Consider the following 27,217-nt stretch of genomic DNA (forward strand, 5'->3'; position numbering starts at 1 on the left):
TACTACTGAAATGAAAAGAAATTTAAAGTTTCTGTCAAGTTAAAAAGAATCACTATTTCCTTATTCTTTTTTTGTTTTTTATTTTCTTCCTTCCTTTCTTCTTTCTTTTGTTTTGTTTTGTTTTATTTGTGTTTTTTTTTTTTTTTTTTTTTTTGCTTTTACAAGACAAAACAGCCCTGTTTCTCTGTGTAACAGCCCTGGGTGTCCTGGAACTCGATTTGTAGAGCAGCCTGGCCTCGAACTCACAGAGCTCCACCTGCCTCTGCCTCTGGAGTGTTTGGATTAAAGGTGTGCACCTCCTTGCCTGGCTTGGATTATTCTTAAATCCAAGTTCTCACTGTGACTCGGTAAAAGAAAGGGAGCTGCTATCCACATCTCTCCCTCAAGCTAAAAAATAAAAAAATTTCTTTTCTGTTCTTTCTCTTTTGTGCTGCCTAGCTGTCGACAAAGAGTTTTCGAGAAAGATAAATGTTGTGTCTCTGTAAAGACAGAAGTAACACAAGAGGCAGGAAGGTGGAGCCTTTCGGAGGTAGAGCTAACAGCTTGCTTCTTGAATATTTTATGACCTAGGTATTAGAATGAGGCTTCTGAAGCAGGAACACGGAGATCTAGGAACAAAAGAGGGGGACTGAGAGAACAGATTGAAATTTCTTAAAAATATGAAAGGATCTTAATGTTGTACGAGAGAGTGGATTGGTGTCCCAGCAGGTTGCTCCTAGTAAGGGCTCTAAAAGCGTAATGATTTATTGATTGGATCTGCACTAATGACATGCCGTGATTATGCATGGGTAAATAAAAAGGCTGATTTATGAGGGTGCATTCGGATCTTTCAGATACAGTTGGTCCAAGTCTACAGTTTGAAAATAAATGAAGGAAATTATCTGGGTATTCCAGGGGAAGAATCCTCCCACACAGATTTGAAGACGGGGTAGAGTGTTAGCTGAAGAGGAGGAAGGGGGTGCTTTGTGTGTGGGGGGGGTGCGGGAGGGAGACGGTGGCATTCTAGAGAGTTGAAGATGAATCAGAGAAAGGAAGTAGTTCTGTTAAGAAATAGCCCCTGCTTCCTAAGAGGAAGAAAAATAGACTTCCGAGTGCTGCTAAACAGCGATGTTTACTTTTAAAAAATGAAGAAAAAAGGCATTATAAGCAATTGTCTTGTTAAAGCAGCTACATGAGGAGCGTGTGTAAGGAAATCGGGCTTTTCATTATAGGTAGATTTTTTTTAAAGCCCCGAAGAGGAAAGATGAAGAGAAGCAATGTTATCCACCGGCGCCCTTGCTGCCTTTCAGACAGCGGCCCAGAGAAGCTAGAAGCCTCATTGAACAGGGCGTTTGTCTCATGAAAAAGACCTGTCTTTATTTCTTTCAGGATATAAAACTTGTGTTTAAATCAATTCAGAGAAGCATTCTGACTTTAAACATGCGCGAGTGGGGAGAACCCGTTTAATGAAACAGCATTATTTCATTTTCAAAAAATGATCCCGGCAGTAGCTGCAAGTTAAGATTCTTCATTCTCTCCCTCGATTATAATTATAGCAGAGTTGAAAGGAAGCGTGCCTATTACTGTCATATGTATTCTTCTGACAGGTGTTGTGGGACTGTAATTTGATCAAGTGACTCGAAATGAAGACTCCCTTCCAAACATAATTCCTGTCATCAACATAACAACAGGAAGGACACGTCCTTCAAGAAGACGTTTCACAGATCTTGAGCACCCCTAATATTCTCCATTCGTGGGAATATGAAGAAGAGCTTGCCATCAGAGTTTGTATCCAAGGTTGTAAGGGAGACAAGGAAAAGCGGGCCGTGGTTCCAGCCAACTGGGCGGGGTCGGATCAGGAAGCCCGCACCCAGTAGGACCCCGAGTCCCGCGGATGGCCGGCAGAGGGCGCTAGGGTACCAGGCGGGGGCGGGGCTGCGCTTGCTTCTGCCGCGCAGGCGCAATCGTGTCGCTCGCGGTGTCTCCAGTTGGCGTCCGCCGGGAAGGCGGGTGAGCCGCGCTGCGCGGGCCCTTGGGCGGGGACTCGGGGGGCGGCAGGGGCGGGCTGGGGATTACCGAGGCTGCCTGCAGGGCCGGGATATGTGGAAGCCCTGGGGGCGATCTGCGGGCTCTCCAGGCTTTCCCCTAGTGCCAGCGACACCTGTCGCAGCCATAGTTGCCGCGCCGCGGAGGAGCGTGGGAGGCCGGGATGCGGTGTCGGAGGACACGGGGAGCCAGGTCTCTGCCATGTGCTGCTGGCATCTGCACTCGGCTGGAGCAGCCTCCGTTCTATGGTTTTCAAAGAGGAGACGTGCTACTCTCACTCGGTCTGCAGGAACACCCTGTTACCAGGAGTATCTGGAATAATTTTGGTCTTTGCAATATGTAACCCTATCTGGCCTTGAACTCGTAATCCCCCTGCCCCAACTTCCCAGTAGTACTGTGATTCCCGGCCAGTGCTAAAGTGCACACGTTTAATAACATTTAGAATGTGCGCAGATGTGCATCTATGGCCACTGTTGATTTTAGAACATTTACCTTGAAAGAAAACCATCTACATTTGCTGGCAAAACCCCTCTCCAGTCTCGTCCTTTCTCTTTGCGCTAGGCAACCACTTAGCTGATTTCCATAGATTTTGTTAGTTCTGAACATTTCACAGAAATGGAATCAATCATATGCAGCCCCGGTTATTGGTTTCCTGCGTCTTTTATGCCTCATTCAAAGCACGCACGTGGTAGCATATGTAAGTGCTTCATTCGCTTTATTACAGAATAATTTTCCAATGTTTGCCTGGATCAGATTTTATCTCCCCATGTGCCCAGTGATGGCCCTTGGGACTCATTTGAAGTCCTTACTCTTACATACCTGTCTTCTGGGTATAAGGTGGGGGTGGGGGTGGGGGTGGGCCAAAGAAAGGGAAGGATAAAGTGTATATCCTTGGGTGGCACGTGGGATTTGGCCAGGAAGAAAGAGACTGATTAGCTTAGCTGCTAACTAGGAGCTAGGAACAGCTCCGTGGTAAAAAGGTTGCCAGGCATCGTCAAGCCCCAGGATTCATTTCCAGCATCCCCACCTCCCACAGGGATGGACCAAAAACTGGTTCTGAAGGGTGTGCCGGTGGGAATGTAGGGAGGCTGGCCTGACCTTGGCTGTGTGGGAGAGGGACGAGGGGAGGCAGGATTGCTGGAAGAACATAAATATGCCAGATGGAGCCCTAGGGTGGGCGGGGGCAGGGAGCTAACCATTCCTATTTTCAACTTTCTCCATCATGAAGATTAATTGCGTATTTAAAAAAAATGGCTGGTGCAGGCTTAATTTAGCTTTTATCAGTACTCAATTGGGCATAATTTCGGGTTATTTTCTGCAGTTCCATTATCTTTTTAAATGTATGACTCTTTTTCCAATTATTTTTAGGTGACCCGTGTTAGGACACAGGTTAGTGATAACGACAGTGAGCTTACCTGTGATTGGGTCTTTTCTTCTTAGCACCTGTGCCAGCATTGTCACCTGGCACCCAGGAAGTTCCCTTTATGCCCCCCGCCCCCACCAATAGGTCATGTTCTTTAAGCTTTATAAACTGGTTTTGTTTCAGTTTTTTTTTTAAAGATTTATTTATTATGTGTAAGTACACTGTAGTTGTCTTCAGACACACCAGAAGAGGGCATCCAGTCTTGGGACAGATGGTTGTGAGCCACCATGTGGTTGCTGGGATTTGAACTCAGGACCTCTGGAAGATCAGTCAGCGCTCTTAACTGCTGAGCCATCTCTCCAGCCCCTTGTTTAAGTTTTGAGACAGGCAGGATCTTGGATAGCCCAGGCTGACCTCGAGCTTATTATGTAGCCTAGACTGGACCTTGAACCCAGGCTTCCTGCTTCTACCTCCTGAGTGCTATTACGGGGATATGCCACTAGACCCATTCAGTTCTGTATGTGAGTGTAATGAGTGTGTGTGTGGTCACAAGTGGAGGTCAGAGGACAGCTTTTGGGAATTGGTTCTCTCCTGCCACCTTGTGGGATCCAAGAGTTTGAACTCAGATTGTAAGGCTGGAGTCTAAGGCATCCTATCTCTCTAAGATTTTGTTTTTTAAAGCATTCCTTTGTGTGTGTGTGTAATTGACATTAGCCTGATTTTCTTTTCCATCTGTATTTGAGAGGGTGCTACAGTGCCCTTGTATTTCTGAAAGGAGCAGAGACTTGTGGCTAAGTTGTGAATGAATAGTCTAGTTTAGTAAGCATATCATGACTGAATCTGGTCTTGCACAGGCCCAGGAGAGTTCTTTGTGGATGGAATCCCTACTTGTGCATTTTGTTTTAGTTCTGGGGATTTAATTCAGGGACTCACACGTGCTCTGGAGGTGCTCTTAACACTGGCTTACTTCCCTGTCCCAGCCTTAGCATTCTTAGGTATACCCATTTAGCAGATGTCAGGGATGCAAGTAAGATTGTGAGCTTCAGAATCAAATAGGCCTATGGTTAGTTCCCTGCCTGACTGTGCACAGCTATGTGGCCACTGACAAATCACAGCTTCTCTGAGCCTTGGTTTCCTTATCTATAAAATGGGGCTAACGATACCTTCTCCAGTATTGTGTTTAAAGCTGTCATAATGAACTAATTAGCCTCATTGTGAAAGGTTGATCAGATATGAATGACATCAGCTTTGCAGAAGATTCTGGATAAACAAGGTGTTGGTCTTCTTAGTGGTCCTGTACACTCAGATGCCAGGGGAGATGTTTCGTGGATGAGCTATGCTGAGGACAGTTCTCTCTGTCCTGGGGTGTGATTGTCTCTGGGCTTTCATTACATAGAGATGACTTGAATAACACTCAGGCATCCCAGAGATTGTGCGGCCGGCTGGGGCTCTTATTAGACAGTACGAGATGGGGACACGGACTTAATAATAGTCCATGCAGAAAGGTACTTTGAAGTGGATGCCAGGGTCAGCAGGGTCTGAACAGAGAATGCAGTCTGAGCTGCATTCCTTGAATTCTCAGGTCACAGGAGTTGACAGGGTCATTGTTCATGGCACTGGTCCGAGCACAATCAGTCTGCTGTCTCTCACACTCTTGGTGTGCTTGAGAGTCGGGGGAGGAAGCTCAGGGATGAGGGAGAGTAGGGAGGATGAGAAGCACAGAGTAGGGCAGGGTGGGGTGGGGAAGATGGTAATCACTCCTATGCTGGAAAGGGGATGACAGAGGGTCTGAGGGAGTCAGTCGGCTTTGTGCGATGGACTTGCTGGTGATCAGGACAGAACTCAGACTCTTCACATTTCTTGTGCTTTTTAGTTTGTCTCCCGCCCCCTCAGTTTCTTGAGACAGGGTTTCTCTGTGTAGCCCTGGCTGTTCTGGAACTGCTCTGTAGACCAGGCTGGTCTTGAACTCAGAAATCTGCCTGCCCCTGCCTCCCGAGTGCTGGGATTAAAGGCATGTACAACCACCACCCAGCACATATCTCCTCTTAATACTTGTACCCGCATCATATAAGGATAAGAGCAAACACTACATAGCTACAATATCATCGTGATTCCCGACACCATTAGAAGGTTCAGACCATCTGGACAGTGTCAGCTGCTGTGAAGCTATGGAAAGGTTTTGGTTGAGGGGTTGATAAAGCACTACAACACCTCCCTCAGAGAAGGCTGCCGGGCCTTCCCTTAGTCCAGCTGAGAGCCTGATCAGGCTAGAGTGAGACGGGGTGACATGGCCTTTCTGAGGTCACCACAGTTCCTCCTGTGCGTTTGAGCTACTTCCTGTCTACCTGCTCTGCCTGTGCCTGTGTCAGTCTTACACTTAGCGAGCACCAGGAAACGTAGGTCTGGCGATGTGGAGAGATTTAATCAGTCCTGGGGGCAGGCAGGAGTGGTACGTGGCCTCAGTTCCCGCTACTGTCTCTACTGTTTGGAGGATGTTAGATGTTTACAAGTGACTGTTTTGGGGCTAGAATGAACAGGCTGAGCCTTTCCTACACAGGAGTTCTCTCGAAGCCCTTTGAACTGGGACCGTGACTCTTTCCTGGCAACTTTCTGTCTTAGGGTTAGAGTCAGGACATTTTTGGCTTTGTAGGGTTTGGACTTGCCAGCTCACAGAATTACAGGACAAATTCCTTGTCACATACACACACACACACACACACACACCAGACACACACATTTATCCCCTTCACACACACACTCATATACCCCACATGTACACCCATGCATACACTCACATACCCCACACTGACAGACACACACACTCTACACATACACACATACCTCACACCGACACACACACTGAGGCTCCTGACTAATATATCTGTCCCATGTCAAGCCTTCTGTCACCTGTCACAGGCTAGAGACCATCCCTAGACACAGCTGCCACAGACTGTCCCACTCAGCTAGAGGGGTAGGTGATGTAGACACAGGACTCCCTGGGCCATGGAGAGGGACCTGGGTGTTTTGTAGGCCGTCACCTTTCCTGCTCAGTGCCACGGGCACCGTTTCTGCCAGTCCCTCATTTTGATTGCAACTCTATTTGCTCGGTACATTTCTGTGCTCGTTCCTTAAAAACAACACACCCAAAATGGTTTTAAACATAACATTTTGAGAAAAGTTGCCAAGGTGACAAGGTGGGGGAGGATTCGGAGGTGACAAGGACAAGGGGGATTAGGAGGAGACTGGGTGCCCTGAAATTTGTTGTTTCAGGACCACTTAGGCTGTTGGGTGGAGAGCAGGTAGGGAAATGGATGGAAGGCGGAGAGGCCGGTTCTAGACTGTGGCAGGTGAGGCAGGAAGAGTCTGCACTGGAAGGAGCTGTAAATCTAAGAGGCACAGAGAGGTGGATTTTGAGAGGAGTTCAAGTGGCTTAGGGTTAGAAGGAGGAGGACTGGTTGGGCTTTGAGGGGCGATCTGAGCATCGGTTCCTGGAAGAGCTTTCATAGGGCACAGCTGGGGTTGGAGTCTGAGGTCAAGTCCGAAGGGCAGAACAAGAGAGCAAGCATTTTCCAGGGTCGGGGCTTCCACTATAGTCTTGGTGACGGTTCGTGGCCCCTAAATAATAGTAAACCCACACTTTAAATTAAATTAAAACAGTTTTTAGTTCAGCTCCTCTCAGTGGACCCACACATGTATTCTCTGCTGGTTATTACTAAGAATGACTAAGTAATATAATTGAGCTGAAAATAATCTTCCGCCCATACTTGCTGGGTTGGTTACTAAGTATTGCCTGGGTTTTAAAGCAGTGAAGCAAACTTGTGCTTTTTCCAAATGTTAAGTTTGAGGGCCGCAGATGGTAACCATCTGTTCCGGACTAGCATTTTACAATATTTGATTAGCACTTTATATAGTCTGGGGAAGCCTGCCAGGGGAGCTGCCTGTCGAGTTGGGACTGTAGTGTGTCCTCTGTGGTTGTCCTTGAGGGTCCTGCCCATCACAGCTTTTTTTTTTTTAAATTTTTATTTTTTAGATTTATTTTATGTATATGAGTATACTGTAGCTGTACAGATGGTTGTGAGACTTCATGTGGTTGTTGGGAATTGAATTTAGGACTCCTATTCGCTCTGGTCAACCCCACTTGCTCCGATTGACCCCGCTCGCTCCAGTCACCCCCCATCACAGCTTATGAGGTCACCCTCTGTGGGCTAGGCTAAAGCAGGGCCAGTCACTCTGCTGAAATCAGGGGGTTGAAGAGCCCTGTCCTGTTTAGACTTCCTTACAGCTGCAACCATTGAAATGGGTCATAAAAGTGGTTTGGTTTTGGTTTGGTCTGGTCTTTGAAACATATAGCCCAGGCTGTCCTTAAACTCATTACATACATAGCCAAGGGTGACCCTGTGATCTTGCTGCCTCCACCTCCCTAGTGCTGGCATATCAGGCCTGCACCGGCATGCTTTCTGTTTGCAGTGTTAGAGATTGTGCCCAGAACTTCCTAAACGCTAGGCAGGCGTTTTACCAACTTAAACACACCCCAGCCCCTGGAAGTAGAAGTGGGGTGTTGAGATCTATCAGAGTCTTTCAGGTTGAAGATGACAGAATCGCCGTTCCAAGCAGCTTTGCAGGTAATCGGAGTAATTTGTCAGGGTATTAGTTCTGGGGCCTGGGCTTCCTATGGATTTAACATTTTAAGACTTTGTTCTAGCAAGTTCCAGCTCTGCCTTCTGCTTGGAACCAAGAGGAGGCAAGATGGTATCCCTTGTAGAATTACTGAGTCTAGTTGGGAAGGGAGTCTTCCAGTACCAGTTGCTTATCTGCGAGCCAGGAGACGAGTGTGTATTGTTCCGAAAAGATATCCTTGAAATAGAATGTTGGTGCCTCTGACCCCAGCCTATCATGGTTCCCATGTTAGTGCAGGGATGTCTGGCAGTTCTAGTGGGTGGTTCTCCTGGCAGCGTTCTCTGCAGCCTTTGCAACTTTAAAACTAACACCAGTCACTCGGTCCCTTCTCTGAGCTTTTTCGTCTGGCAGGAGCCTCTCCCTCCTAGACAGGAAGCCTGCAATGAGGAGATAACAGGGTCCACGGCTGGTTCAGTTCATCCAGTGTGAAGCTTGCTGGGGGCCAGGCCCAGTGCTGAGGCTTGGGCCCAGCTCAACCACCAGAGCCTCCCGCATGACATCAAAGTGATTCACTCCCACGGAGGGTGGGGCGCGGGCAGTGAGAAAGGGCTTCCACTGAGAGGCTGGGAAGGGAGCCACGGCCATGCGGAGCTGTAGAGAACTGACATTCTTGATAGTTGGAGATTCTGGGGCACATTCCTGGGGCTGACATGGGTGCATCCAGGATAGCGGGTCAGAGCTCATTTGGTATCAAGTGTGGAATAGAATGGACTGACATTGGGTGCCAGGCATGGTCCCTTGGAGCAGTGGGCACACAGGCAAGATCAGGGCTGGAGGCACCTAATGGAAGGGTAACAGATCTTCGAATTTTAGAGCCCACCATTTAGAAACACCTGTACTCTCTTCAAAACACAAATCTGGGCCAATAACATGGCTCCGTCAGGGGAAGGGAGGTCCCTGCCTCTAAGCCTAATGACACCAGTTCAAAACTCAAGCCTACCTCATGGAAAGAGAGCACTGACTCCTGCAAGCTGTCCTCTAACCTTCACATGTGTGCTGTGACACACACACTCTTGAGTGTAAACACACACACACACACACACACACACACACACACACACACAAGTTCATCTTAGTTTGTACAGTAGGACCTGAGTTCAGTTCCCAGAATCCTCCTTGGGTAGCTGATCAGGAACTCCAGCTCCTGGGAATCCGATGCTTCTGGCCTCTTTGGGCACCAGTACTCACATGTGCATACCCTCCACAGACATTCATACTATAATTAGAAAAAATAAGCCTTTAAAAATCACAAGTTTTGAAGTATCCTGTGGTACTCCATAATTCTTATGATTTATGTAATAGCTGAAAAACAGATTCAAATTTTAAAAATATGGAAGCTGGAGGGGGCATGGAGGAGTGGTGCATGCCTTTAGTCTCAGCACTTAGGAAACAGACTGAGGCAGATCTCTGAGTTTGAGGCCCACCTAATCTACCAAGTAAGTTCCAGGACAGCCAGGCCTACAAAGAATCCCTATCTTGAAAAGCCAAAATAAATGGATGGATAGATAGACAGACAGACGGACATAGACACAGAAGATGGATAAATGGATTCCTTAGATACAGAAGGAAGCATGGCAGACCGACCATTCCGTTGACACAGACCTTGGGAACATGTGAAGGAGCCTGGGTGGGGGAAGCCAGTCAGCAGCTGCTGGAGCTGGGAAGGGAGGAGCTGGAGGGAGGCAGAGGTAATTGTGGTAATGGTGGTTGGATAAGCTTGCTCTTCATTGCTCTTCATTGTGGCAATGGTGGTTCCTGCAGAGACGGACTTGTGAGAATTGCCAAGTGTCTCTGTGAAGTTTTGTATGGTAATAGCGTCTTTCTTCTCTAATATTTAAAAAGATTTTAAATTATGTTTTATGTTACGGGCATGACTGTTTACTTTCATGTGTGTGTGTGTGCATGCCTGTGTATGTGCAATAACATATGTGTACATAAACTCGTGTGTGCAGGAATGCGTATGTGTGTGTGTGTGAATGCTCACATGTGCGTGCATGAGTGTGTGCACACCATGTGTATGTTTGGTGTCTCTGGAGGCCAGAAGAGGTATTGGATCCTGGATGTAACGGAAGAATCAGACAGTTGTGAGCAGCCATGTGGGTGCTGGGAACTGCAAGTGCTCTTAACTGTAGAACCATCTCTCTAGGCCTTAGACAAACAAACAAACAAACAAACATGGCTTTTGAGGCAGTGTCTCACTATATTGTCTGTCTGGTCTGGAATTCATGGAAGGTGTCAGGTCCCCTTTCTTTTATTACTGGATGCTGGAGCCAGAAATTAAATTTCAGACAGACCTTTTGTCAGCTGTGTGAGCTTAGGCAAGATACCTTACCTTTCTGTGCTTAGTTTTCATATGTTTGCATCAGTTTTTATGTTAAATAAATATTGTGCTCATTGTAACTAATGACTCAGTAACATGAAGTCACATACCTAGTCCCAGCTTCTCTTTGGTCACTCCATCTATAGCTTCTTCGTGGGATCCACACTGTGCATTCTGACCTGCTTAGCATCTCATTAACATGCAGCTATCTGTCTAGGGCCCAAGATTGTATTTCCTTTTTTTAAAAAAAGATTTATTTATTTTATGTATATGAGTACAGTGTAGCTGTGCAGATAGATGGTTGTGAGCCGTCATGTGGTTGCTGGGAATTGAATTCAGAACCTCGCTCGCTCAGCCTTGCTCACTCTGGTCAGCCGGCTTGGCCCCGCTTGCTCCGGCCCAAAGATTTATTATTATATGTAAGTACACTGTAGCTGTCTCCAGGCACACCAGAAGAGGTGTGTCAGATCTCATTATGGATGGTTGTGAGCCACCATGTGGTTGCTGGGATTTGAACTCAAGAGCAGTCAGTGCTCTTAAGAACTGAGCCGTCTCTCCAGCCCAAGATTTTATTTCATACCAGTGTTAGTGCTTTGGGAACAACACTTTTTGACTAGCCAGGTTTAGACCTTCAGGCTTCCCACCCTCTTGCCCGATGCCCTCACTAGCATGTCGGTAGCCTTGACGGCTCTGTGACTGTCACCTGGGGTTTTCTGTTCATTTTCCCTGTTTCACCTGCCACCTGAAGCTAAGCTTTTGCAAGACTCTGGGCTGAGGTGGCACATCTCCTTCTACACTTGCATTAGGTTCTCATGGGCCTGCTGTATGCTAAGGCTAGCCCCAGCTCAGGGTGTAGGCTTCTGGAGTTGGGCCACAAGGGGGACCAAGCCTCTGTGCAGATGGCTCACAGAGGGCTGGGACTGGAGACCGGTGCCACCATGGAACTGGCCCAATGGCTAAGAACGGGATGTTCTGTGTTTTTCAGGGCTGAGGCTCGCACATGGCCCCTCTGCCAGGGGCAGAGCTGGTCCAGACGCCATTGCAGCTGTACCGTTACTTGTTACGTTGTTGCCGGCAGCTGCCAACCAAGGGCATCCAGGAGCACTACAAGCATGCTGTCAGGCAGGTGGGAACAGGTCTGGGGGAGGTGTGCGCTGGCGGGGGGGGGGGGGGGGGGGGCAGAGCCACAGGTACCTGGGAGCAGGCCTAGGAGTTTCATAAGAAGCACTGCAAACATGGGCAGCTGGCCTCTGGCTTCTGTCAGTGGCACAGCGGCTATATCCGTTGGCATCTCAGCACTGTGCTGGGGCCTGAATGAGACAGCTCCAAGGCTATCAAAACAGACTGGGTAGAGGCAGGAGAGAGGAATCAGTTGATAAAGTGCTTGCCGTACAAGCACGAGAACCAGAGTTCAACATCCAGAAAGACTGGCATGGTGGCCTGCACTCAGCATTGGGGAGGCAGAGACAAGAGGATTGGGTACCCCTGGTCCCAGAAAGAGGACCTGTCTAGATAGATAGATAGATAGATAGATAGATAGATAGAATCAGAACAAAGTTTTATGGGCCACCAGGAAGGGCAAGCAGCAGCTCCCGATTAGCAGCGACTGCAGTGATGTCACAGTGGAAGGCTTGACCCAGATCCTCAGCCAGAGAGGAAGGCAGCAGTGGGAATTAGGACACTCGCTGTAGATTAGGGATCAGCTGCATTGATGCTGATTTGTCTGAGTTTGATTGCTGAGGTTACATCAGAGGGTCCCTTTGTCAGGAAACACACAGTGAGGATTTTAGGGGACAAGGCGTAGTGCCTGTCACTTACTTTAGAAGATTCTGAAGAGAGAATGACACAACCAGCAAGGTAAAGGGTCCCGTGCACCCTGTACTACCTTCCTATAAGAAATCACTTCTGGGGCTGGGGAGACGGCTCAGAGGTTGAGAGCACTGCAGCTCTTCCAGAGGATTCCGGTTCTGTTCTTTAGCCACCCGTGTACTGCATGCACATGGTCACAGACATAGACACAGGCAAAACACCATGCAACAAACAAAATAATAAAAATTTAACGGTGGGACTGCAGAGATGGCTTAGAAATTAAGAGCACCGTCTGCTCTTCCAGAGGTCCTGAGTTCAATTCCCAGCAACCCCGTGGTGCCTCATAACCAACGATAATGAAATCTGGTGCCTTCTTCTGGCCTACAGGCATACATGCAGGCAGAATGCTAGATACATAATAAATCTTTTTAAAAAAGAAAATGATTTCCAAATAAAGAGCTAAAAATTAAATTTCATACAGATACATTGTGATGATACACATCTTTAATCCCAGCACTCAAGGGGCAGAGGTAGGTGGATCTCTCTGAGTTCAAGGCCAGCCAGGTCTACAGAGTAAGTTCCAGGCTAGCCAGGGCTACAGAGTGAGATCCTGTCTCACAGAGTAAAAGAGAAACAGTGGTAGCAATAGGAGGCTGAGGGAAACAGAGGGTGATGGTTAGCTTTGGGGCAGTGAGGGGAGACTTCCTGGACAGGCACCGAGTGGGCTCCTGGGATGAGTAGGAAAGTGAATGTGGGTTTGGGAGCACAATCAAGGGAGGGAGGACTCCATTCTTTTGGAAGAAACCTGAGGTTCACAGGTCTTAGGTCACTGGTCAGAAGCCCCCCGGATTTCCCAGGGTCCTTTGTCCCTGTGCCTTCTCTCCCTTCCCCGTTGCTCTCCCAGCACCAGCACCTAGTGGCATCGAGGCCAATCCCTCCCCAGCACACTTCCATCGATGTAGATTCCTGTGCTGAGCAAATCAACCCCAGAGATTGTGGCTCCCCTTGGCCCTGCCAAATAACCTAGCTGCCCAGTGGCTGGGTCTCCTTTTCGCCTCCCTGCGGGCTGCACTGACAGTTCCGCTGCCAAATAAACTAGGGCTCCAAAGCTGTGGTCTAAGAGCAGGGTGGGCCGGATGAGCACACCTCAGCAGAGCTAGGTGACCAGTGCCTCACGGTCTCTTGGGACTGGGCTCTCTAAAGCTCTGGATTTCACATGGCCATGTCCGTTTGTGCTGAAACCTACAGAGTTTCCAAGTTCATTCAGATGAAGACAACTCCGAGAGAATCCAGCAGATTATTAAAAGAGCCATTGAAGATGCCGACTGGATCATGAACAAAGTAAGTGCTTGCTTGGCCCTGGCACTGGAATGGGAATGCTGTAACCTCCTCGGCCATCAGGGGGCGCTCGCGCATCACAGTTGAAAACAGAGGCACCTGCACTCCTCCTAGGTAGGAAGATAATCTCTTATGGTTGTCCCCCCCACCCCCCCTTCCGGTCCCCAAAGCCGACCTTAAAGGAAGCCGGCTAACTGGCTTGGTTCCCATGGCTCCCTCAGCTGCCCTATTCACCCCAGGACCTGGTGGTGGTACCACCCACAGTAGTCTGGGCCCTCCATATCAACCATTTATTAAGAAAATACCTCACAGACACCTATAGGCCAATCCGGTAGAAGCTGAGGGTGCCTCTTCCCAGGTGGCTCGAGTTTGTGTGAAGTTGATCAAGACTAGGCTGCTGTCTAGGACCAACACCTAGACTGTAGGTGGGATAAAGGCACCAGGAATGTGGAGAACTGGAGTGTGCCCCCAGATCCTTGTTGTCCTAGCGCAGACGCTCCAGATGTGGGGTTTAAAATCCACTTTGTAAAAACAGATTTTGATAGGGCATTGACCTCAGTGGTCGACTGCTTGCCTAGTGCAGAAGCCGCTGGGGCTTATCCCTGACAGAAAAATCAAAACAAAGGCAGGAAAGCCTCGATGATTGGCTGGGGACCCTGGGTGTCTGAGGGTCTCCTCTGCCTGGGACTTTTCTCCCACAAACAAGATTCAGAATAAGGCCGAGCCCTGGTGAGTTCCATGCTTAGTCCCAGTGCCCTCGGCCTCCCAGCCTTTTCATTAAAGAAGGAGGGCCTAGGCACCAACTCGATGTGAAGGTGAAGGGTCTCCCGATGGAGTCTCACCACCTCCCAGAAACCCCTGCAGTCGTGGAGAGGCCCGTGTGACACAACAGAGCCCTCCCCCATGGCTTCCCTCACCCGTCTCTCATCTCTCTGTCTTGCAGTATAGGAAACAAAACTGAGTGTCTGGAGCTTACGGCGAGCGCTTAGCTGCCCTGGAGTCACTTGGAACTGAGAAGCCTTCTGCTCTTGGAACAGCATCAGTTCTGGAATATTCTTTGATCTTGTTGGCTGAAAGCAAGAAATCGTAACTGACATTTGGTGAGGTGGTTCTCGTCATTGCAGCCATGTCTCCAGCGTCTTTTATGTCTGCTTTTCCAGACAGAAACGATATGCAATTTGGGGAGAATTTGGAGTTTTTTTGCTTCTTCTCTGTGTTTCTCATTTTTGCCTATCTGTTCTTTTACTTTGCCCTGAAGGCAGTTAATTTATTCTGGAGGTCCCGTCACCGATCTCCCAGCCCCATGAGAGATGTCCCCTCAGATGACCACCTGTATAGAAAGAAACGAACGGGCTTGAGAACCAGGCAGCTGTGGATCTGAATCCCAGCCGGCATACACGCCATCTGTCAGGTGCCCGAGTGAGCCTGGGGGGGTGAGGCGGCAGTCACGTGCCAGCTCACACCAGCTCCCTGCACAGGGACCTTGCTGCACAGGGACCTTGCTGCACAGGGACCTTGCGAGGAAGCCGCTGTGCTCCTCGTCCTGTTCAGTGACTCAGCTGTGAGTGCGTCTTGTCTCCTCTCAGAGTCCACACGCCCTCTTATCTGTGCCATGCTGTGTCCGTCAGTCTGTTAAGCAGCGGCTTCCTCCCAATATGCTCCAGGCAGAAACCCTGACCCTTGAAGTGGGAAAACATCTACTACACTAGACCAGCAATAAGGTGCAAGTAGGCAGGGTAGACACCAGCAGGTCCAGGCTTCCGTGCTCCACAGTGTGTCCTCTCTGGAGAGGAGATTGGGTCCAAGGGGAAGTGGCCCAGGTGGGCGAAGTAGCCAGAAGATGCAGAGAGGCCACACTGGGGGTTGAATGTTCGTGGGGCACTCAGGTGAGCTAGTGCCTGTCTGTGCCCTTGCAGTTCTGCGGGATGATGTGACCTCTGTCTAAGCAGAAGGGGCGGACAGTCCCGAAGCACGTGTGTCCACTTGTGAAAGCTCACAGTTTTCTTCCTCCTCTTTTGATTTATTTCAGACAGGATCTCAGTGTATACACTGGCAGGCCTTGAACTTTTGAACTTTCAGCAGTCTTTCTGTCTCTGCCTCCCAAGCACTTAGATACAGGTGTGCCACAACACATTGCTGCTGCTGCTGCTGCTGATAAATGCTCGTCAGGACAGTTTGCAGGATGCAGCTCACTTCTTCCTCTATGTGGGTCCCAGAGACTGAACTCGGGCTATCAGGCTTGGTGGCAAATGCCTCTATCTGTTGAGTCATCTGTTGGCTCTTATTATTTCTTCTTTAAAAAAAGAAGATCTTTATTTTATTTGTGTGTACCACGTGTGTGCAGGTGCCCTCAGAGGCCTGAGGACATTGGGCTCCCTGGAACTGAAGTTATAGGCAGTATGAGCTGTCTGATGTAAGTGTTAGGAACCAAACCTGAGTCTTCTGCAAGCAGTTAGCGCTCACACTCACGCACACACTCACGCTCACGCTGAGCCATCTCTCTAGCCCTCTATTGTTTCTCCCTGACTGCTGTTCTCTGAATAGGATTGTTCCCTCGACACGTGTGTCAAACAACGCTAAGGACTTGGGTAAGTCAGACACCCACTTGCCTGGAAGGATCATTCCTCAGAGACAAGCAGAGCCACAGGTTTGGGCTCCCAGATGACTGCCAGGCAAAGGGCAAGAGCAAAGCCGCAGTCCCTCCATCCCCACTGCTGCTGTCCAGTCCATCTGAGCCCAGGGACCAATCCTTACCTGGTGGTGTTCGTGGCAGTAGAGTAGCCATGTGTGCCACCATGCCTGGCCTTAGGCAGAGTTGTTCATTAGAATGGGGCTGAGGAGAAAGGACTAACACTGATTTGAGGAGCTGGGGCTGCCACTCACAGGGAGTGTGAGAGGGGTGTGGGGTCCCGTTGTTATGAGGGTGGTTTCAGAGAACACAATACAGATCAGTGGCCAGGTTATCCCTATGACATAGGACATTGACCTGTATCTGGTGGGGTCTCCCTATTGATAAAATAAGGGTGGAAGACGGGCTTATTTCATTTGTTGAAAGTGAGGGAGAGGGCTGAAGAGCAGTTAAGAGCACTGACTGCTCTTCCAGAGGTCCTGAGTTTAATTCCCAGCAACCACATGGTGGCTCACAACCATCTATAATGGGATTTGGTGCCCTCTTCTGGTATCTGAAGAGAGCAATAGTGTACTCACATTTATAAAATAAATAAGGCCGGAGCAAGCAGGGCCAGAAAATATATAAACAAAAAGAAAAAGGAAAACATAAAGAAAAAGGCTACTTTAAAAAAAAAAGAAAGAAAGAAAGTGAGGGAGAAAAACTGAATCTCCATGAATGTGTCCTTAATATTTGATCCCTCTCCAAGATGTCTTCTCCAGTCATGTGTGTGTGTAAGTGTCCACATGTATGTGTGTGAGTGTCCACACACACATGTGCCAGTACCTGTGTATACCTGTGTGTGCACAGGGAGAGCAGGGGTTGATGATGGGTTGTCCCCTCTGTTGCTCAGTACCTGGCATTCTGAGGCAGGGTCTCTCCCCACAGGTCACTGATTGATGAGACTGCTAGCCTGCAGATTCTGGGGGTCTAACTCATGCTCTCTCCTGCCACACACACACACACATCACCCGGGCCTCAGGTGTGTGCCAGTGAGCCCAGCTTTTCTGTGGGCATTAGGGGTCTGAATGCAGATCTTACTCATTGTGCTGAGCTGTCTTCACAGGCCTTTCCTTCTTGTTCTTAAGGACCTGGTGGCAGGTGGAAGTCTGACTTCAGAGTTGCTTTGCAGTTGCTGGCCCTACTTGATGGGATGGGGACAAGAACGGTGGCACGGGCTCTGTCTGCAGTGGGTAGACCATGGAGTGGCATCAGTTTGATATGGAAATGGCAGTGTGGAGAAGATCCCCTCCCCAAGCATGTTAAGTTAGCATAGGACCGAAGTCAGTGGAATAGCGGCCAGTGATGGCTCCCAAGTGCCAGAAGCCAGGCACAGATGGAACAGTATCCAGTGCCAACCTCCATAGGTGCCTCATCTCACAGGCTGAGGCCATTCTGCTCCTTGAATATGATTGGCTACAGGTCCTGGCTATTGACCTAAGTGCAACAGGTAGAATCCAGGCGTATGCACACCCTTCTTTGTTCTATTAATAAGAAACCGAATTCTCTCTGGTTTTGTTCGAGTATCGGTCAAGGAATTTAGTGAGAGTGGGGTGTAGGGGAGCCAGCTAGTGCATCTCCTGTGTTTTTGAGGGCTTTAGTTAAGGATTGTAATGTGACCTCATTGTAAACAAAGCTACCCTATCAACCAAGAGAGGTAATTGGCTCCTGCAAGATTTAGCTCCTAGGGGCTGGCAAGATGGTTCCAACAGGCACTGCTGTGCAAACCTGACGACTGGAGTTTGATCCCCTGATTCTGTGTTAAGGAGCAAAGAGAACACCAATGCCTCTCACCTCCACATGAGACACGTGGCATACACACACCTGCGTTCACACATCATGCACACACACAGTGATAACCATAAAAACAACAGTAATCTAAAGCATACATTATTTTGGGGCTGGAGCCATAGCTCAGTAGCTAAGAGCACCTACGGCTCTGGCATTAGTCAGAGTTAGAACCACATCTGGTAGCTTACAACTGACTGTAACTCCAGCTCCAGAGGGATCCAATACCTCTGACCCTGCAGGCACCTCCACTCAGGTGCACACACCCACATGCATACAAATAGTTTAGAAAATTATCATAAAATAAAGAAATTATATAGCATGCTTATACCAGTATGTACCAACGCTCCTAATTTTATAAATGACTAGCCCAGGTACTGTGTTCCCTGCAAAGTAGTCTCCTACAATGTAGAAGAAATGTAATTAAGAATTAGAAATGTAATTAAGACTTAGACAATCTTTAGTTTTGGAGGAACTCAACAAGAGATGCTGCCCTGGGAGCTGGAGAGATGGCTCAGAGGTCAAGCGCACTGGCTGCTCTTCCAGAGGTCCTGAGTTAAATTCCCAGCAACCACATGGTGGCTCACAACCAACTATAATGATATCTGGTGCCCTTTGGCCTGCAAGCATACATGGAGGCAGAATGCTGTATACATAATAAATAAAATCTTTAAAAAGAGATGGTGGAGGTAGCCCTAGGAAGGACACTCAGCAAGAGCCTGGACAGGGTATTTATTTATTTATTTATTTATTATCTGTTTGTTTATTTTTACCGAGTGTTTGTTTTATGCACCAAAGTGCTCAGGCCATCCGGCTTGGTGGCAAGTGCCTTTACCCACTCAGTCATCTCGCTGGCCCAAGCTTTGTAATCTCCCATATCATCAACTTGCCTGACTTAGAAGCCATCCCGTTGATGTCCCTTGAAGTGAGTTACTGCCACCTATTTAGGGTCTTACTTGTACCCGAGGGTGCAGTAAAATTAGATCTTAATACTTTACTGGGGAAACTTTAGCCATCAACATTTCCCTTTTCGCCCAGACAGCAGTGTGGACTGAGTGCTAGGAGCCCACTCTCGGAGCCTGTGAATTTGAAGATCATCCTAATTGTGGGGCTCAGATAAATGAGGACAATGAGCTCACCTTGGGGGCAGAGCTGTAAGGAGGGTGGGCATTGCCTCTGTGGCACAGTAGCAGCACTAAGCGCTTACTGTATACCTGGACTTTCCAATGCCTTTCAAAATAAAGCTACCACTCTCTAAACCATTTAGCCTTGGGTAATGAAAATGGACATCTTTAAGTCTGGTCATCTGGAGTGGGTCTGTTCAGTGATCTCTACACTCTGGTGTCTACAGGGGTCTGGAGAGGTTGGGACCACGACATCTGGATTACAGTGTAATGTTGGGAATGGCCAACAGAAGGGTTGGCACTTTGTCGGCCTTTCCCCAATAAGCCAGATGTCTAAATTGTTTGGATTCGGGGGCGTCTCTGAGTTTCTGTACATGTTGTTGTCCCAATGTTAGTCTGGAAGCCTTGATAACTAGCTATGGTATGTCTTTTCTTGGGGAGACACAAAGAAACATCTTTTTATCCCAGAGAAAGAGAATGCAGACAGATGGAAGAAAGGATGCAGCTTGGAGAGCCAATGAACTCATCTGGGTTACGTAGAGGAGCGCTACCAGAGGGGAGCTTCAAGGCATCCCATGCATGATGTGATGTCCCTTTATAGTTCAACCAAAGAATGGAGTAAGATACATGTTTCTGGGGAGTTAGGCTTCCCTTTTGCTGGTTCTTCGTCATGTTGATAAAAGAATTTTTAAATGGAGGCAGAAGGAAGCTTAAGAGAATGGCAGAGCAAATGTAGTTGCTGGCAGATACCTGGAGCGCAGAAACGCAGAAGAAAGCCATTACTTCCAAGTTAGGGTCAGCGAACAGCTGTGGGAAAAGAGGAGTCTTCAGAGACGCATGAGCAAGCATCCTTACCCAGCTGTCTTATCAGGAGCATGTGCAGTGAGCCAGCACTGGGAGGTCCCACTCTCAGCAACTGTGACTGGAATCTCAGGGGTCTCATTTGGGACTTTCCCCTCCCTCCCTCCCTCCCTCCCTCCCTCCCTCCCTTCCTTCCTTCCTTGATGAAATATTGATAAGTCCCCTCTTGTGATGGTCTAGTGGGATTATCACCAATACTCTGCTTCAGAATGATGACGGACACGTTCGATCTGGAGGAGACACCGTTACACCAGCAGCCTCTGCTCTTGAACCATGCCGCCTTTCTCATCCCCCTTCCCCATGCACCCTGGGTCGTTGTGTATACTGTCTGGAAAATGAGCCATTTATCTGGATGGGCCCCAGTTTGGGGAAGTTAAGATCCCCAAAGCTAAACCTAGTTTTTTGTTTGATTTGTTTTAAATGTACATAAGAGTGTGAAAGGCTTTCCTGAAGCTGGGGCACTGACTTGCTCATTTGCTATTGAAGTTTTTCAGGTAAAAGACTGGACTCTTGTAGCGCCAACAAGCAAGTCATAGTCACCTAATCCCAATAAACTAGTTCAAGAGGCAAGTCATAGTGAAAGGCAGAGGGAGATTTAGCCAGAGTGGCCGTGTTGGGAGGGAGAGTAAAGTTGTCATCCGCAAAAGAGACACATCTCCAAGTCACACTTTGGATTCATTTTGGAGAACATCACCCAGGCCAACCCATGGCTTTGACAAAGAAATGAATGTCAGGGTGAGCCAAATATGAGGCAATTGGATTTATTAAGAGCAGGAGAAAAGAGGAGAGAGAGAGCAGGAAAGCCTGAAAGGGGAGTAGGTTCTCTGGGAGAGTCCGGGAGATTTCTTTACAGTGGAGATAGATGGAGGTTTGGTGGCTCTGAGGTTATATCTTTAAAAGTTAAGAACCCCCCTTTCTCTCTTTTTTTTTTTTTTTGTTTGTTTGTTTTTCGAGACAGGGTTTCTCTGTATAGCCCTGGCTGTCCTGGAACTCACTTTGTAGACCAGGCTGGCCTCGAACTCAGAAATCTGCCTATCTCTGCCTCCCAAGTGCTGGGATTAAAGGAGTGCGCCACCACGCCTGGCCCCCTTTCTCCTTTTAACACTGCTCAAAGAGTGTACCTTGCAACATGGCTAAAATGTAAAGAATTTCAGCTGACTGTAGTGGTGCACTTGGGAGGCAGAGGCAGGTGGATCTCTGAGCCTGAGGCCAGCCTGGTCTACAGATCAAGTTCTAGGACAACAAAGTGAAAAGAAAAAAAGAAAAGAAAAGAAAACGAATTCTCTCTGTCAACAAAGTTGTGAGGTGCGTGTAAAGGCTCAGGACAGAAGGACAGGCTTTTTCCTTGGGTAAGGAAAAAGGACAGGTTGAAACCTTGAGTAAGCACCACCTGTTTACCGCCCTTGACAAGATGTCTTCAGGGAAATGCAGGTGGCCTCTGAGAGCAACTTTGCCTTTACTCTGCTTTACTTTGCTGAAAAATTTTAATCCTATGAGCAGGAAGGGCAAACCAGGTTCTGGTCTCATGCTTTCCCTCCCAGTCTTCCCCGAAGCTTTCCCTGTCTTCCCGTCCTGCCTCACAATGACCTCAAGTTCATCTTCAGGATGCTGATATGAGGGCTACCTTCCAATGACCAGAGGCGTACATGACTGAGTAGTCCCACCCCTACTGAGTAGTGGGTGGTCCAGCCCATCACTGACTTTGCTCCGTTCTGCAAGATGATCCAATAGGCTATTGTTAATCTGTCAATCATCTGTTCATTGGTGAGAGTGCAGACACTTTGGCGGTGGAGGGGTGGAGGGTGGAGTCTGTCTTTTAAAAAAAATTGTTCTTCCTGGAATTCAAGATGATTCAAGAGGAAAAGTTAAGGACATTGATTTATCTCTCTGCCTCCAAAATCCAGACACCAAATGAAACAGAGATGCCAGGCTTTTATTAGTAAATGAACCTAGCCTGGGGTCATAGGCTCTTTCCCGAGAAGCTGGGTTTGACCATCTGTCTTCCAGAAGCAAACAGCCAAATTCATAGCAAAAATCAGAAAAAGATGGGAACTAGAGAGATGTCGCAGTGGTTAACAGTGCTTGCGGCTCTTTCCAGAAGACCTGGCTTTGGTTACAACACTGACACCAGATGACTCACAACCACCCGCAACTCCAGTTCTGATGCCCTCTTCTGGCCCCTGTGACTGCGTGTGCATATGTGCATACTGTAGAGAATTAAAAACAATAAAAATTAATCTTTGAAAAGGAGAGTACAGCTGGGTTGTCTCTTTCCTGAGGGATCACTTGGATACTGTCTCTCATGATATACTGGTTTAATTATGTTCTTCTTTCTACCCAGTTACACAGCAATGAAAAGCTTCATGTCTTCCCTACAGACCTGAATGTGGTCCAATTTAGGGTATTTGGATGGCCTTACAAAAGAATCAAATTAGGTGTGGTGGCCCAGGCCTATAACCTCAGCCTTTGGGATATTAAAGCAGGAAGATCAAGGAGTTCAAGGCTAGCCTGGGCTACACAAGACCCTACTAAACTAACAGCAAAAAGAAACAACCAAACTAGGGAGTACAAGGTGTTTTGAGGACTTGTTTTTTGTGTGTGTGTGTGTGTTATGTATGTGGATGTTTGCCTGTGTGTATGCCTATGCACCACTAGCACGCCTGGTGCCCATAGAAGCCAGAAGAGGACATCAGAGTCACTGGAAATGGAGTTACAGACCATCATGATCCACCACATGGGTGCTGGGACCTGAACCGTGGTCAGAGCAGCCAGGCCCAGCACTTGGGAGGCAGAGGCAGGAAGATTTCTGAGTTTGAGGCCAGCCTGGTCTACAAAGTGAGTTCCAGGACAGCCTTACACAGAGAAACCCTGTCTCAAAAACAACAACAAAAAAAACCAAAACACCAACCAACCAAACAAAAGAGCATCCAGTATTCTTAATCTCTAAGCTGTCTCTCCAGTCCTAGTATAAGGTGTTTTACAAGGAAAAGCACTGAGTGTAGAGCCCTGGCTTACAGAGACTAGACTCTAGCTCCTGTACAAGGTGACAGTACAAGGCTCTGGATCTCATGGTGACAGGTCTCAGCTGGATTGTCCAAGGATTATAAGGGAGGGCACAGTGAAACCACCAAACTAGACCTCTCATGGCTAAAAAGAAAAATTTGCTGGGGACCAAACTGCCCAAACTAATCTCTGGGCAGGGGGCAGAGCAAGATGGAGAAAGGCAAGCAGATTTCCTACGGCAGTCAGCAAACATAGGGGGCTTCGAGAGATTCAGGCATTATTGACCAGGAACTAGATGCTCTTGCCTGACGTAGCTGACCTTTGTGGTAGATGAAGAGAGATCCTGGCAGATAATGGATCAAGGGAGGTTTCTGGTAAACAGAAACCTACCTTCTGGCTTGTGTTTTTCTGGCCAAAGTTCTTCTATTTAGAACGTTTGTTGCCAGGACTGCCATTGGGGTAGTGGTGTGTGTGTGTATGAAACTTTGGACCTGATAGCAATCAAGAAATTATTTTCCGCAAAGGCTGTTTAGAGGTTATGAAAGCAGACTGGTTTGTGGGAAATGGGAGCCAGTATGGAAAGGAAGACAGGAAAGAGAAAGAAAAAACATACACACACACACACACACACACACACACACACACACACACACACACACACACACACACACACACACAGCAAGAGACTTTCACATGCTACCTTAGTCCCCTGCCAGTGATTTTTTTAACCCAGGATGGCCAGTCTTAAGAGAAGTCTGCCTCCTGCCACTCTTGGCTTGAACACAGCAGGACTATGGCATCCTAACCTGTAGGACATTTGATAGCAAGATCCAAAAAGGACAAAGTCCGGTGCCCCAACTCAAACACCACAGGTCAGCATCTCATGACCTAACTTGAATGGGAATTAAGAGAGAAGAGGAAAGGATTCCAGGGAAAAAGTGGGTGTGTTCTTCCTACTCTGCCAGAGTCTAGAAACTCTGGGGCTCCAGGTCCACAAGCTATGGAGTCTGCCACTCAGGTCTCCAGTGCTCTGGGAATTCCCCAGCTACCAAGAAAGGCAAGAAAAGGGTGTGGTTTATGCACTTTGGTTTTTGGAAAGAGGAAAAGGGGCCGGTGGGGTAGAGGGAGGAAGGAAGGGGGAGAAAGATTGATTACCTGCCTCTGACTCTCCCAGCACGGGATTTCTGAGGGAATTTCCTTGGGGCCCATAGTCCAAATATTCTAACTGATGAAGGACATTAATGTCTCTAGGATGTCTCCTCTCCTGCTGGGGCCATTACAGCCCTACTCTGGGGAAGAATACAAGCACACCGGGGAGGTTGCCTAGCTGCTGGAGGAGATGGTGTCTGGAGGCCTGAGGTCCAGTGCATTGCACCTGCCCTGGCATTATCTCGCACACCCACCAGAGTCACCAGGCAGTTCCCGATCCCAGTGATCACAGAAACAAAAACGGAGGCTATGGTACAACGGAGCTGCCAAGCAACGGCTTAATTAGAAATGGGACTAAGGAAGAAGACCCAGCATGGGGCTGCAGCTGACAGCAAGCCATTTACCAGGTGGCCAGAGGCGGGCTGGGGCTTTGGGGACTGGGTAGTGCTTTACGGACTTTCTTCCTCATGGTGGGACTTTCCTGTGTATGACAGGTCAATGGCCAGCTTGTTCCTGCAGACATCATAGCACTGTCCTCTACCTGGTCGGGTTTTCCCTTGTGATAAGATATAAGGAAATAGGGGCAGATGTGCATCATACATTGTTTACTAAGGAGGAGAAAGACTCAATGGTTAGCGCTCTTGGTGGACTCAGGGCGTGAGAACTTTGCCTCTTGTTCCTGTAAGTGTCTCTGTTACTATTTTATCAGTGCTTACAGTTTTGATGTAGTATCAAGAAGACTATGTGGAAACTGAGGCAGGAGGCTGCAATGAGCTCAAAACCAGCCTAGATTATAGTTACTTTCTATAGAATAAGCTAATATGTAGCAAGCTTATTTCCATTATACTTAATTAGTTAGATTTTTTTAAAAAAACTGTTGCTTTGTGTATACCCCTGGCTGTCCTGGAACTTGCTCTGAAGACCAGGCTGGCCTCTAACTCAGAGATCCACCTGCCTCTGCCTCCTGAATTCTACCACCACCTGGCAAGACTTATTCATTTTATTTTATTTAATTAATTTATTTTTATATTTATTTATTATTATATATAAGTACACTGTAGATGTCTTTAGACATACCAGAAGAGGGTGTCAGATCTCATTACAGATGGTTGTGAGCCACCATGTGGTTGCTGGGATTTGAACTCAGGACCTTTGGAAGAGCAGTCAGTGCTTAACCACTGAGCCATCTCACCAGCCCTATTCTTTATTTTAAATGTTTGAGTGCTTGGCTCACATGCATGCTAAGTGTGCCATGTGTGTGAATGCCTGACTACAGCTACAGATGGTTGGGAGCCACCGTGTGGATCCTGGGAACGGTAGCTGAGCCCTCTGCCAAGAGCACCAAGTGCCCATCACTGCTGAGTCAATTCTCCAACTCCTATTTATTGTTTTAAAGTTACATTTTATTTATAATAATAACAATAAAATCATTGTTACTGTTATTGTTGTTGTGTTCCTATAATCCCAGCCAGCGATTGGAAGAATAGGCAGGAGGATCAAGGATTATCTTCAATTACATAGTATCACTGGGCTGTCTCAACTGGCCAGCTTCCAATAATGACACAGACACTTATTATTTATTTATGAATGCTTAGGCCTTATAGTTTTGCTCTTTCCCAACTAGCTTGTATAACTCAATTAATCTGTTTATTCTAACTTCTGCCCTGCCACATGGCCATTACCTCTCTCCTTCAGTCCCTCCTTGTCTGACTGGCAAATTCCCTGATTTTTTTCCCAGAGTTCCTCTCTGCCCAGATGTCCTGCCTTTCCTCTCCTGCCCTGCTATAGGCCGTCAGCTCTTTATTAAACCAGTCAGAAGTGATAGAGAAGACTGTTTATGAACCACAGAGACAGGTGAGGCTTCATAAAACTAACAATACCAAAGTCACAGCAGTACTCAGCACTGTGCTGGTACAGAAATACATGTTTGAACGATACAAAGACAACTCAGAGCACAAGGCGATTATCCCAGCAACATAGTGAGTTTAAGGCTAGCCTGGGCTACACGAATCACACCTGGCCACCTTTTACTGGTGGCTGTCTGGGGTCAGTGTGCTTATAGGGTGACCGACCACACCTTGAACATCTCCAAGTAGAGAGAACAAATTCATTTTAATGTCTCCCTAAAGCCTGCTGTTGTAACTGAGGAAAAATGGCTGAAAGGAGGGCTAGCGAGGTGGCCCAGCCTGTGGAGGCGATTGCTGCCAAGCCGGGTGACTGATTTCAATCTTGAGATCCCGTGGTGGAAGGAAAGAACCGATTCCCAAGAGATGTCCTCTGACACCATGCATGCACTGTGGCATGCTCCCGTCACACAGGAGACCCCAAATAAAAGTTATGGAAAAGGCATGTGAAGAAAGAAGTGATGTCCTTGTGTCACATGTCACGTGTCAGGGTGTGGGGAGGGAGGCTGTCAGGATTTCTGTTTGTATGAAGAGCCTGGAGGAATTCTGGGTTGAAAGAGAGGGCCAGCCCTTGCCTGAGACAATGGAGAAGAAACAGGGTAAGAACTGCCTCTTTGAAATATAAAGCCTTGTTTCCCGGGGTTCCCATTGTTTATTTCTGAGTCCAGGCTGAGGTGGCTAAGGAGGCTCTGCCACCCTGTCTGCTGTGCTTTGTAGTTGTAAGCCGCCTGCGGCCTACATGAACCAGGGACTCCTGAAAGGCAGGCTGGGGCTGAAAGAGAGACTAGACGGTGAGAAAAGAATGAAGCCAAGACAAATTTTCTCTGATCAAGGCCCTCGAGTTTAGGCCTATCTCCCCCCACCAGTCCATCCTTGGTGCCTGTCGCCAGCCCATAGACACCTTGCCACATGGATTGTCTCAAAGGTGTCTCAGCCAGCAGCAGGATCTCAGAGAAGAGCAGGGCAGTTGACACTTCAAAAGAAGCCGCCCAAGTCTGAAAGCTGCACTGCAGGTGGCCCCACCTCAGTGGTGACAAAGTCTGCCCCAGCCCACTTCAGGCTGGGGAGGCTACAGTGCTTACATGGCGGCTGGCCTGGACAAGCAGAACTGTGTGGCTTCTGATGTTTGCCTTGTGCTTTCCAGGCTGCAGAAGAAAGAAAGTGGTCTGCATAGGGCTTCGCCACATG

At 48.0% G+C, this 27,217-nt stretch overlaps 1 protein-coding gene across 1 annotated transcript; it reads left to right on the forward strand.

The window, feature by feature from the left end:
* Window positions 1-1,947: 1,947 nt before the first annotated feature.
* Lyrm9 (LYR motif containing 9) lies at window positions 1,948-19,252 on the forward strand. Its single transcript, NM_001076681.2, has 4 exons — window positions 1,948-1,989; window positions 11,371-11,511; window positions 13,443-13,535; window positions 14,476-19,252. The coding sequence occupies exons 2-4, from the start codon at window positions 11,386-11,388 to the stop codon at window positions 14,491-14,493; spliced, it is 237 nt and encodes a 78-aa protein (NP_001070149.1). The 5' UTR covers window positions 1,948-1,989; window positions 11,371-11,385; the 3' UTR covers window positions 14,494-19,252.
* Window positions 19,253-27,217: the final 7,965 nt, after the last annotated feature.

Source organism: Mus musculus, chromosome 11, assembly GCF_000001635.26.
Source record: "Mus musculus strain C57BL/6J chromosome 11, GRCm38.p6 C57BL/6J".
Classification (NCBI taxonomy): Eukaryota; Metazoa; Chordata; class Mammalia; order Rodentia; family Muridae; genus Mus; species Mus musculus.

Excerpts from the sequence above, each read along its gene's own strand:
- Lyrm9 (NM_001076681.2), top strand. The coding sequence starts at position 11,386 with ATGGCCCCTCTGCCAGGGGCAGAGCTGGTCCAGACGCCATTGCAGCTG. Across the intron at positions 11,512-13,442 it reads ACAAGCATGCTGTCAGGCAG|AGTTTCCAAGTTCATTCAGA; the intron begins GTGGGAACAGGT and ends TGAAACCTACAG.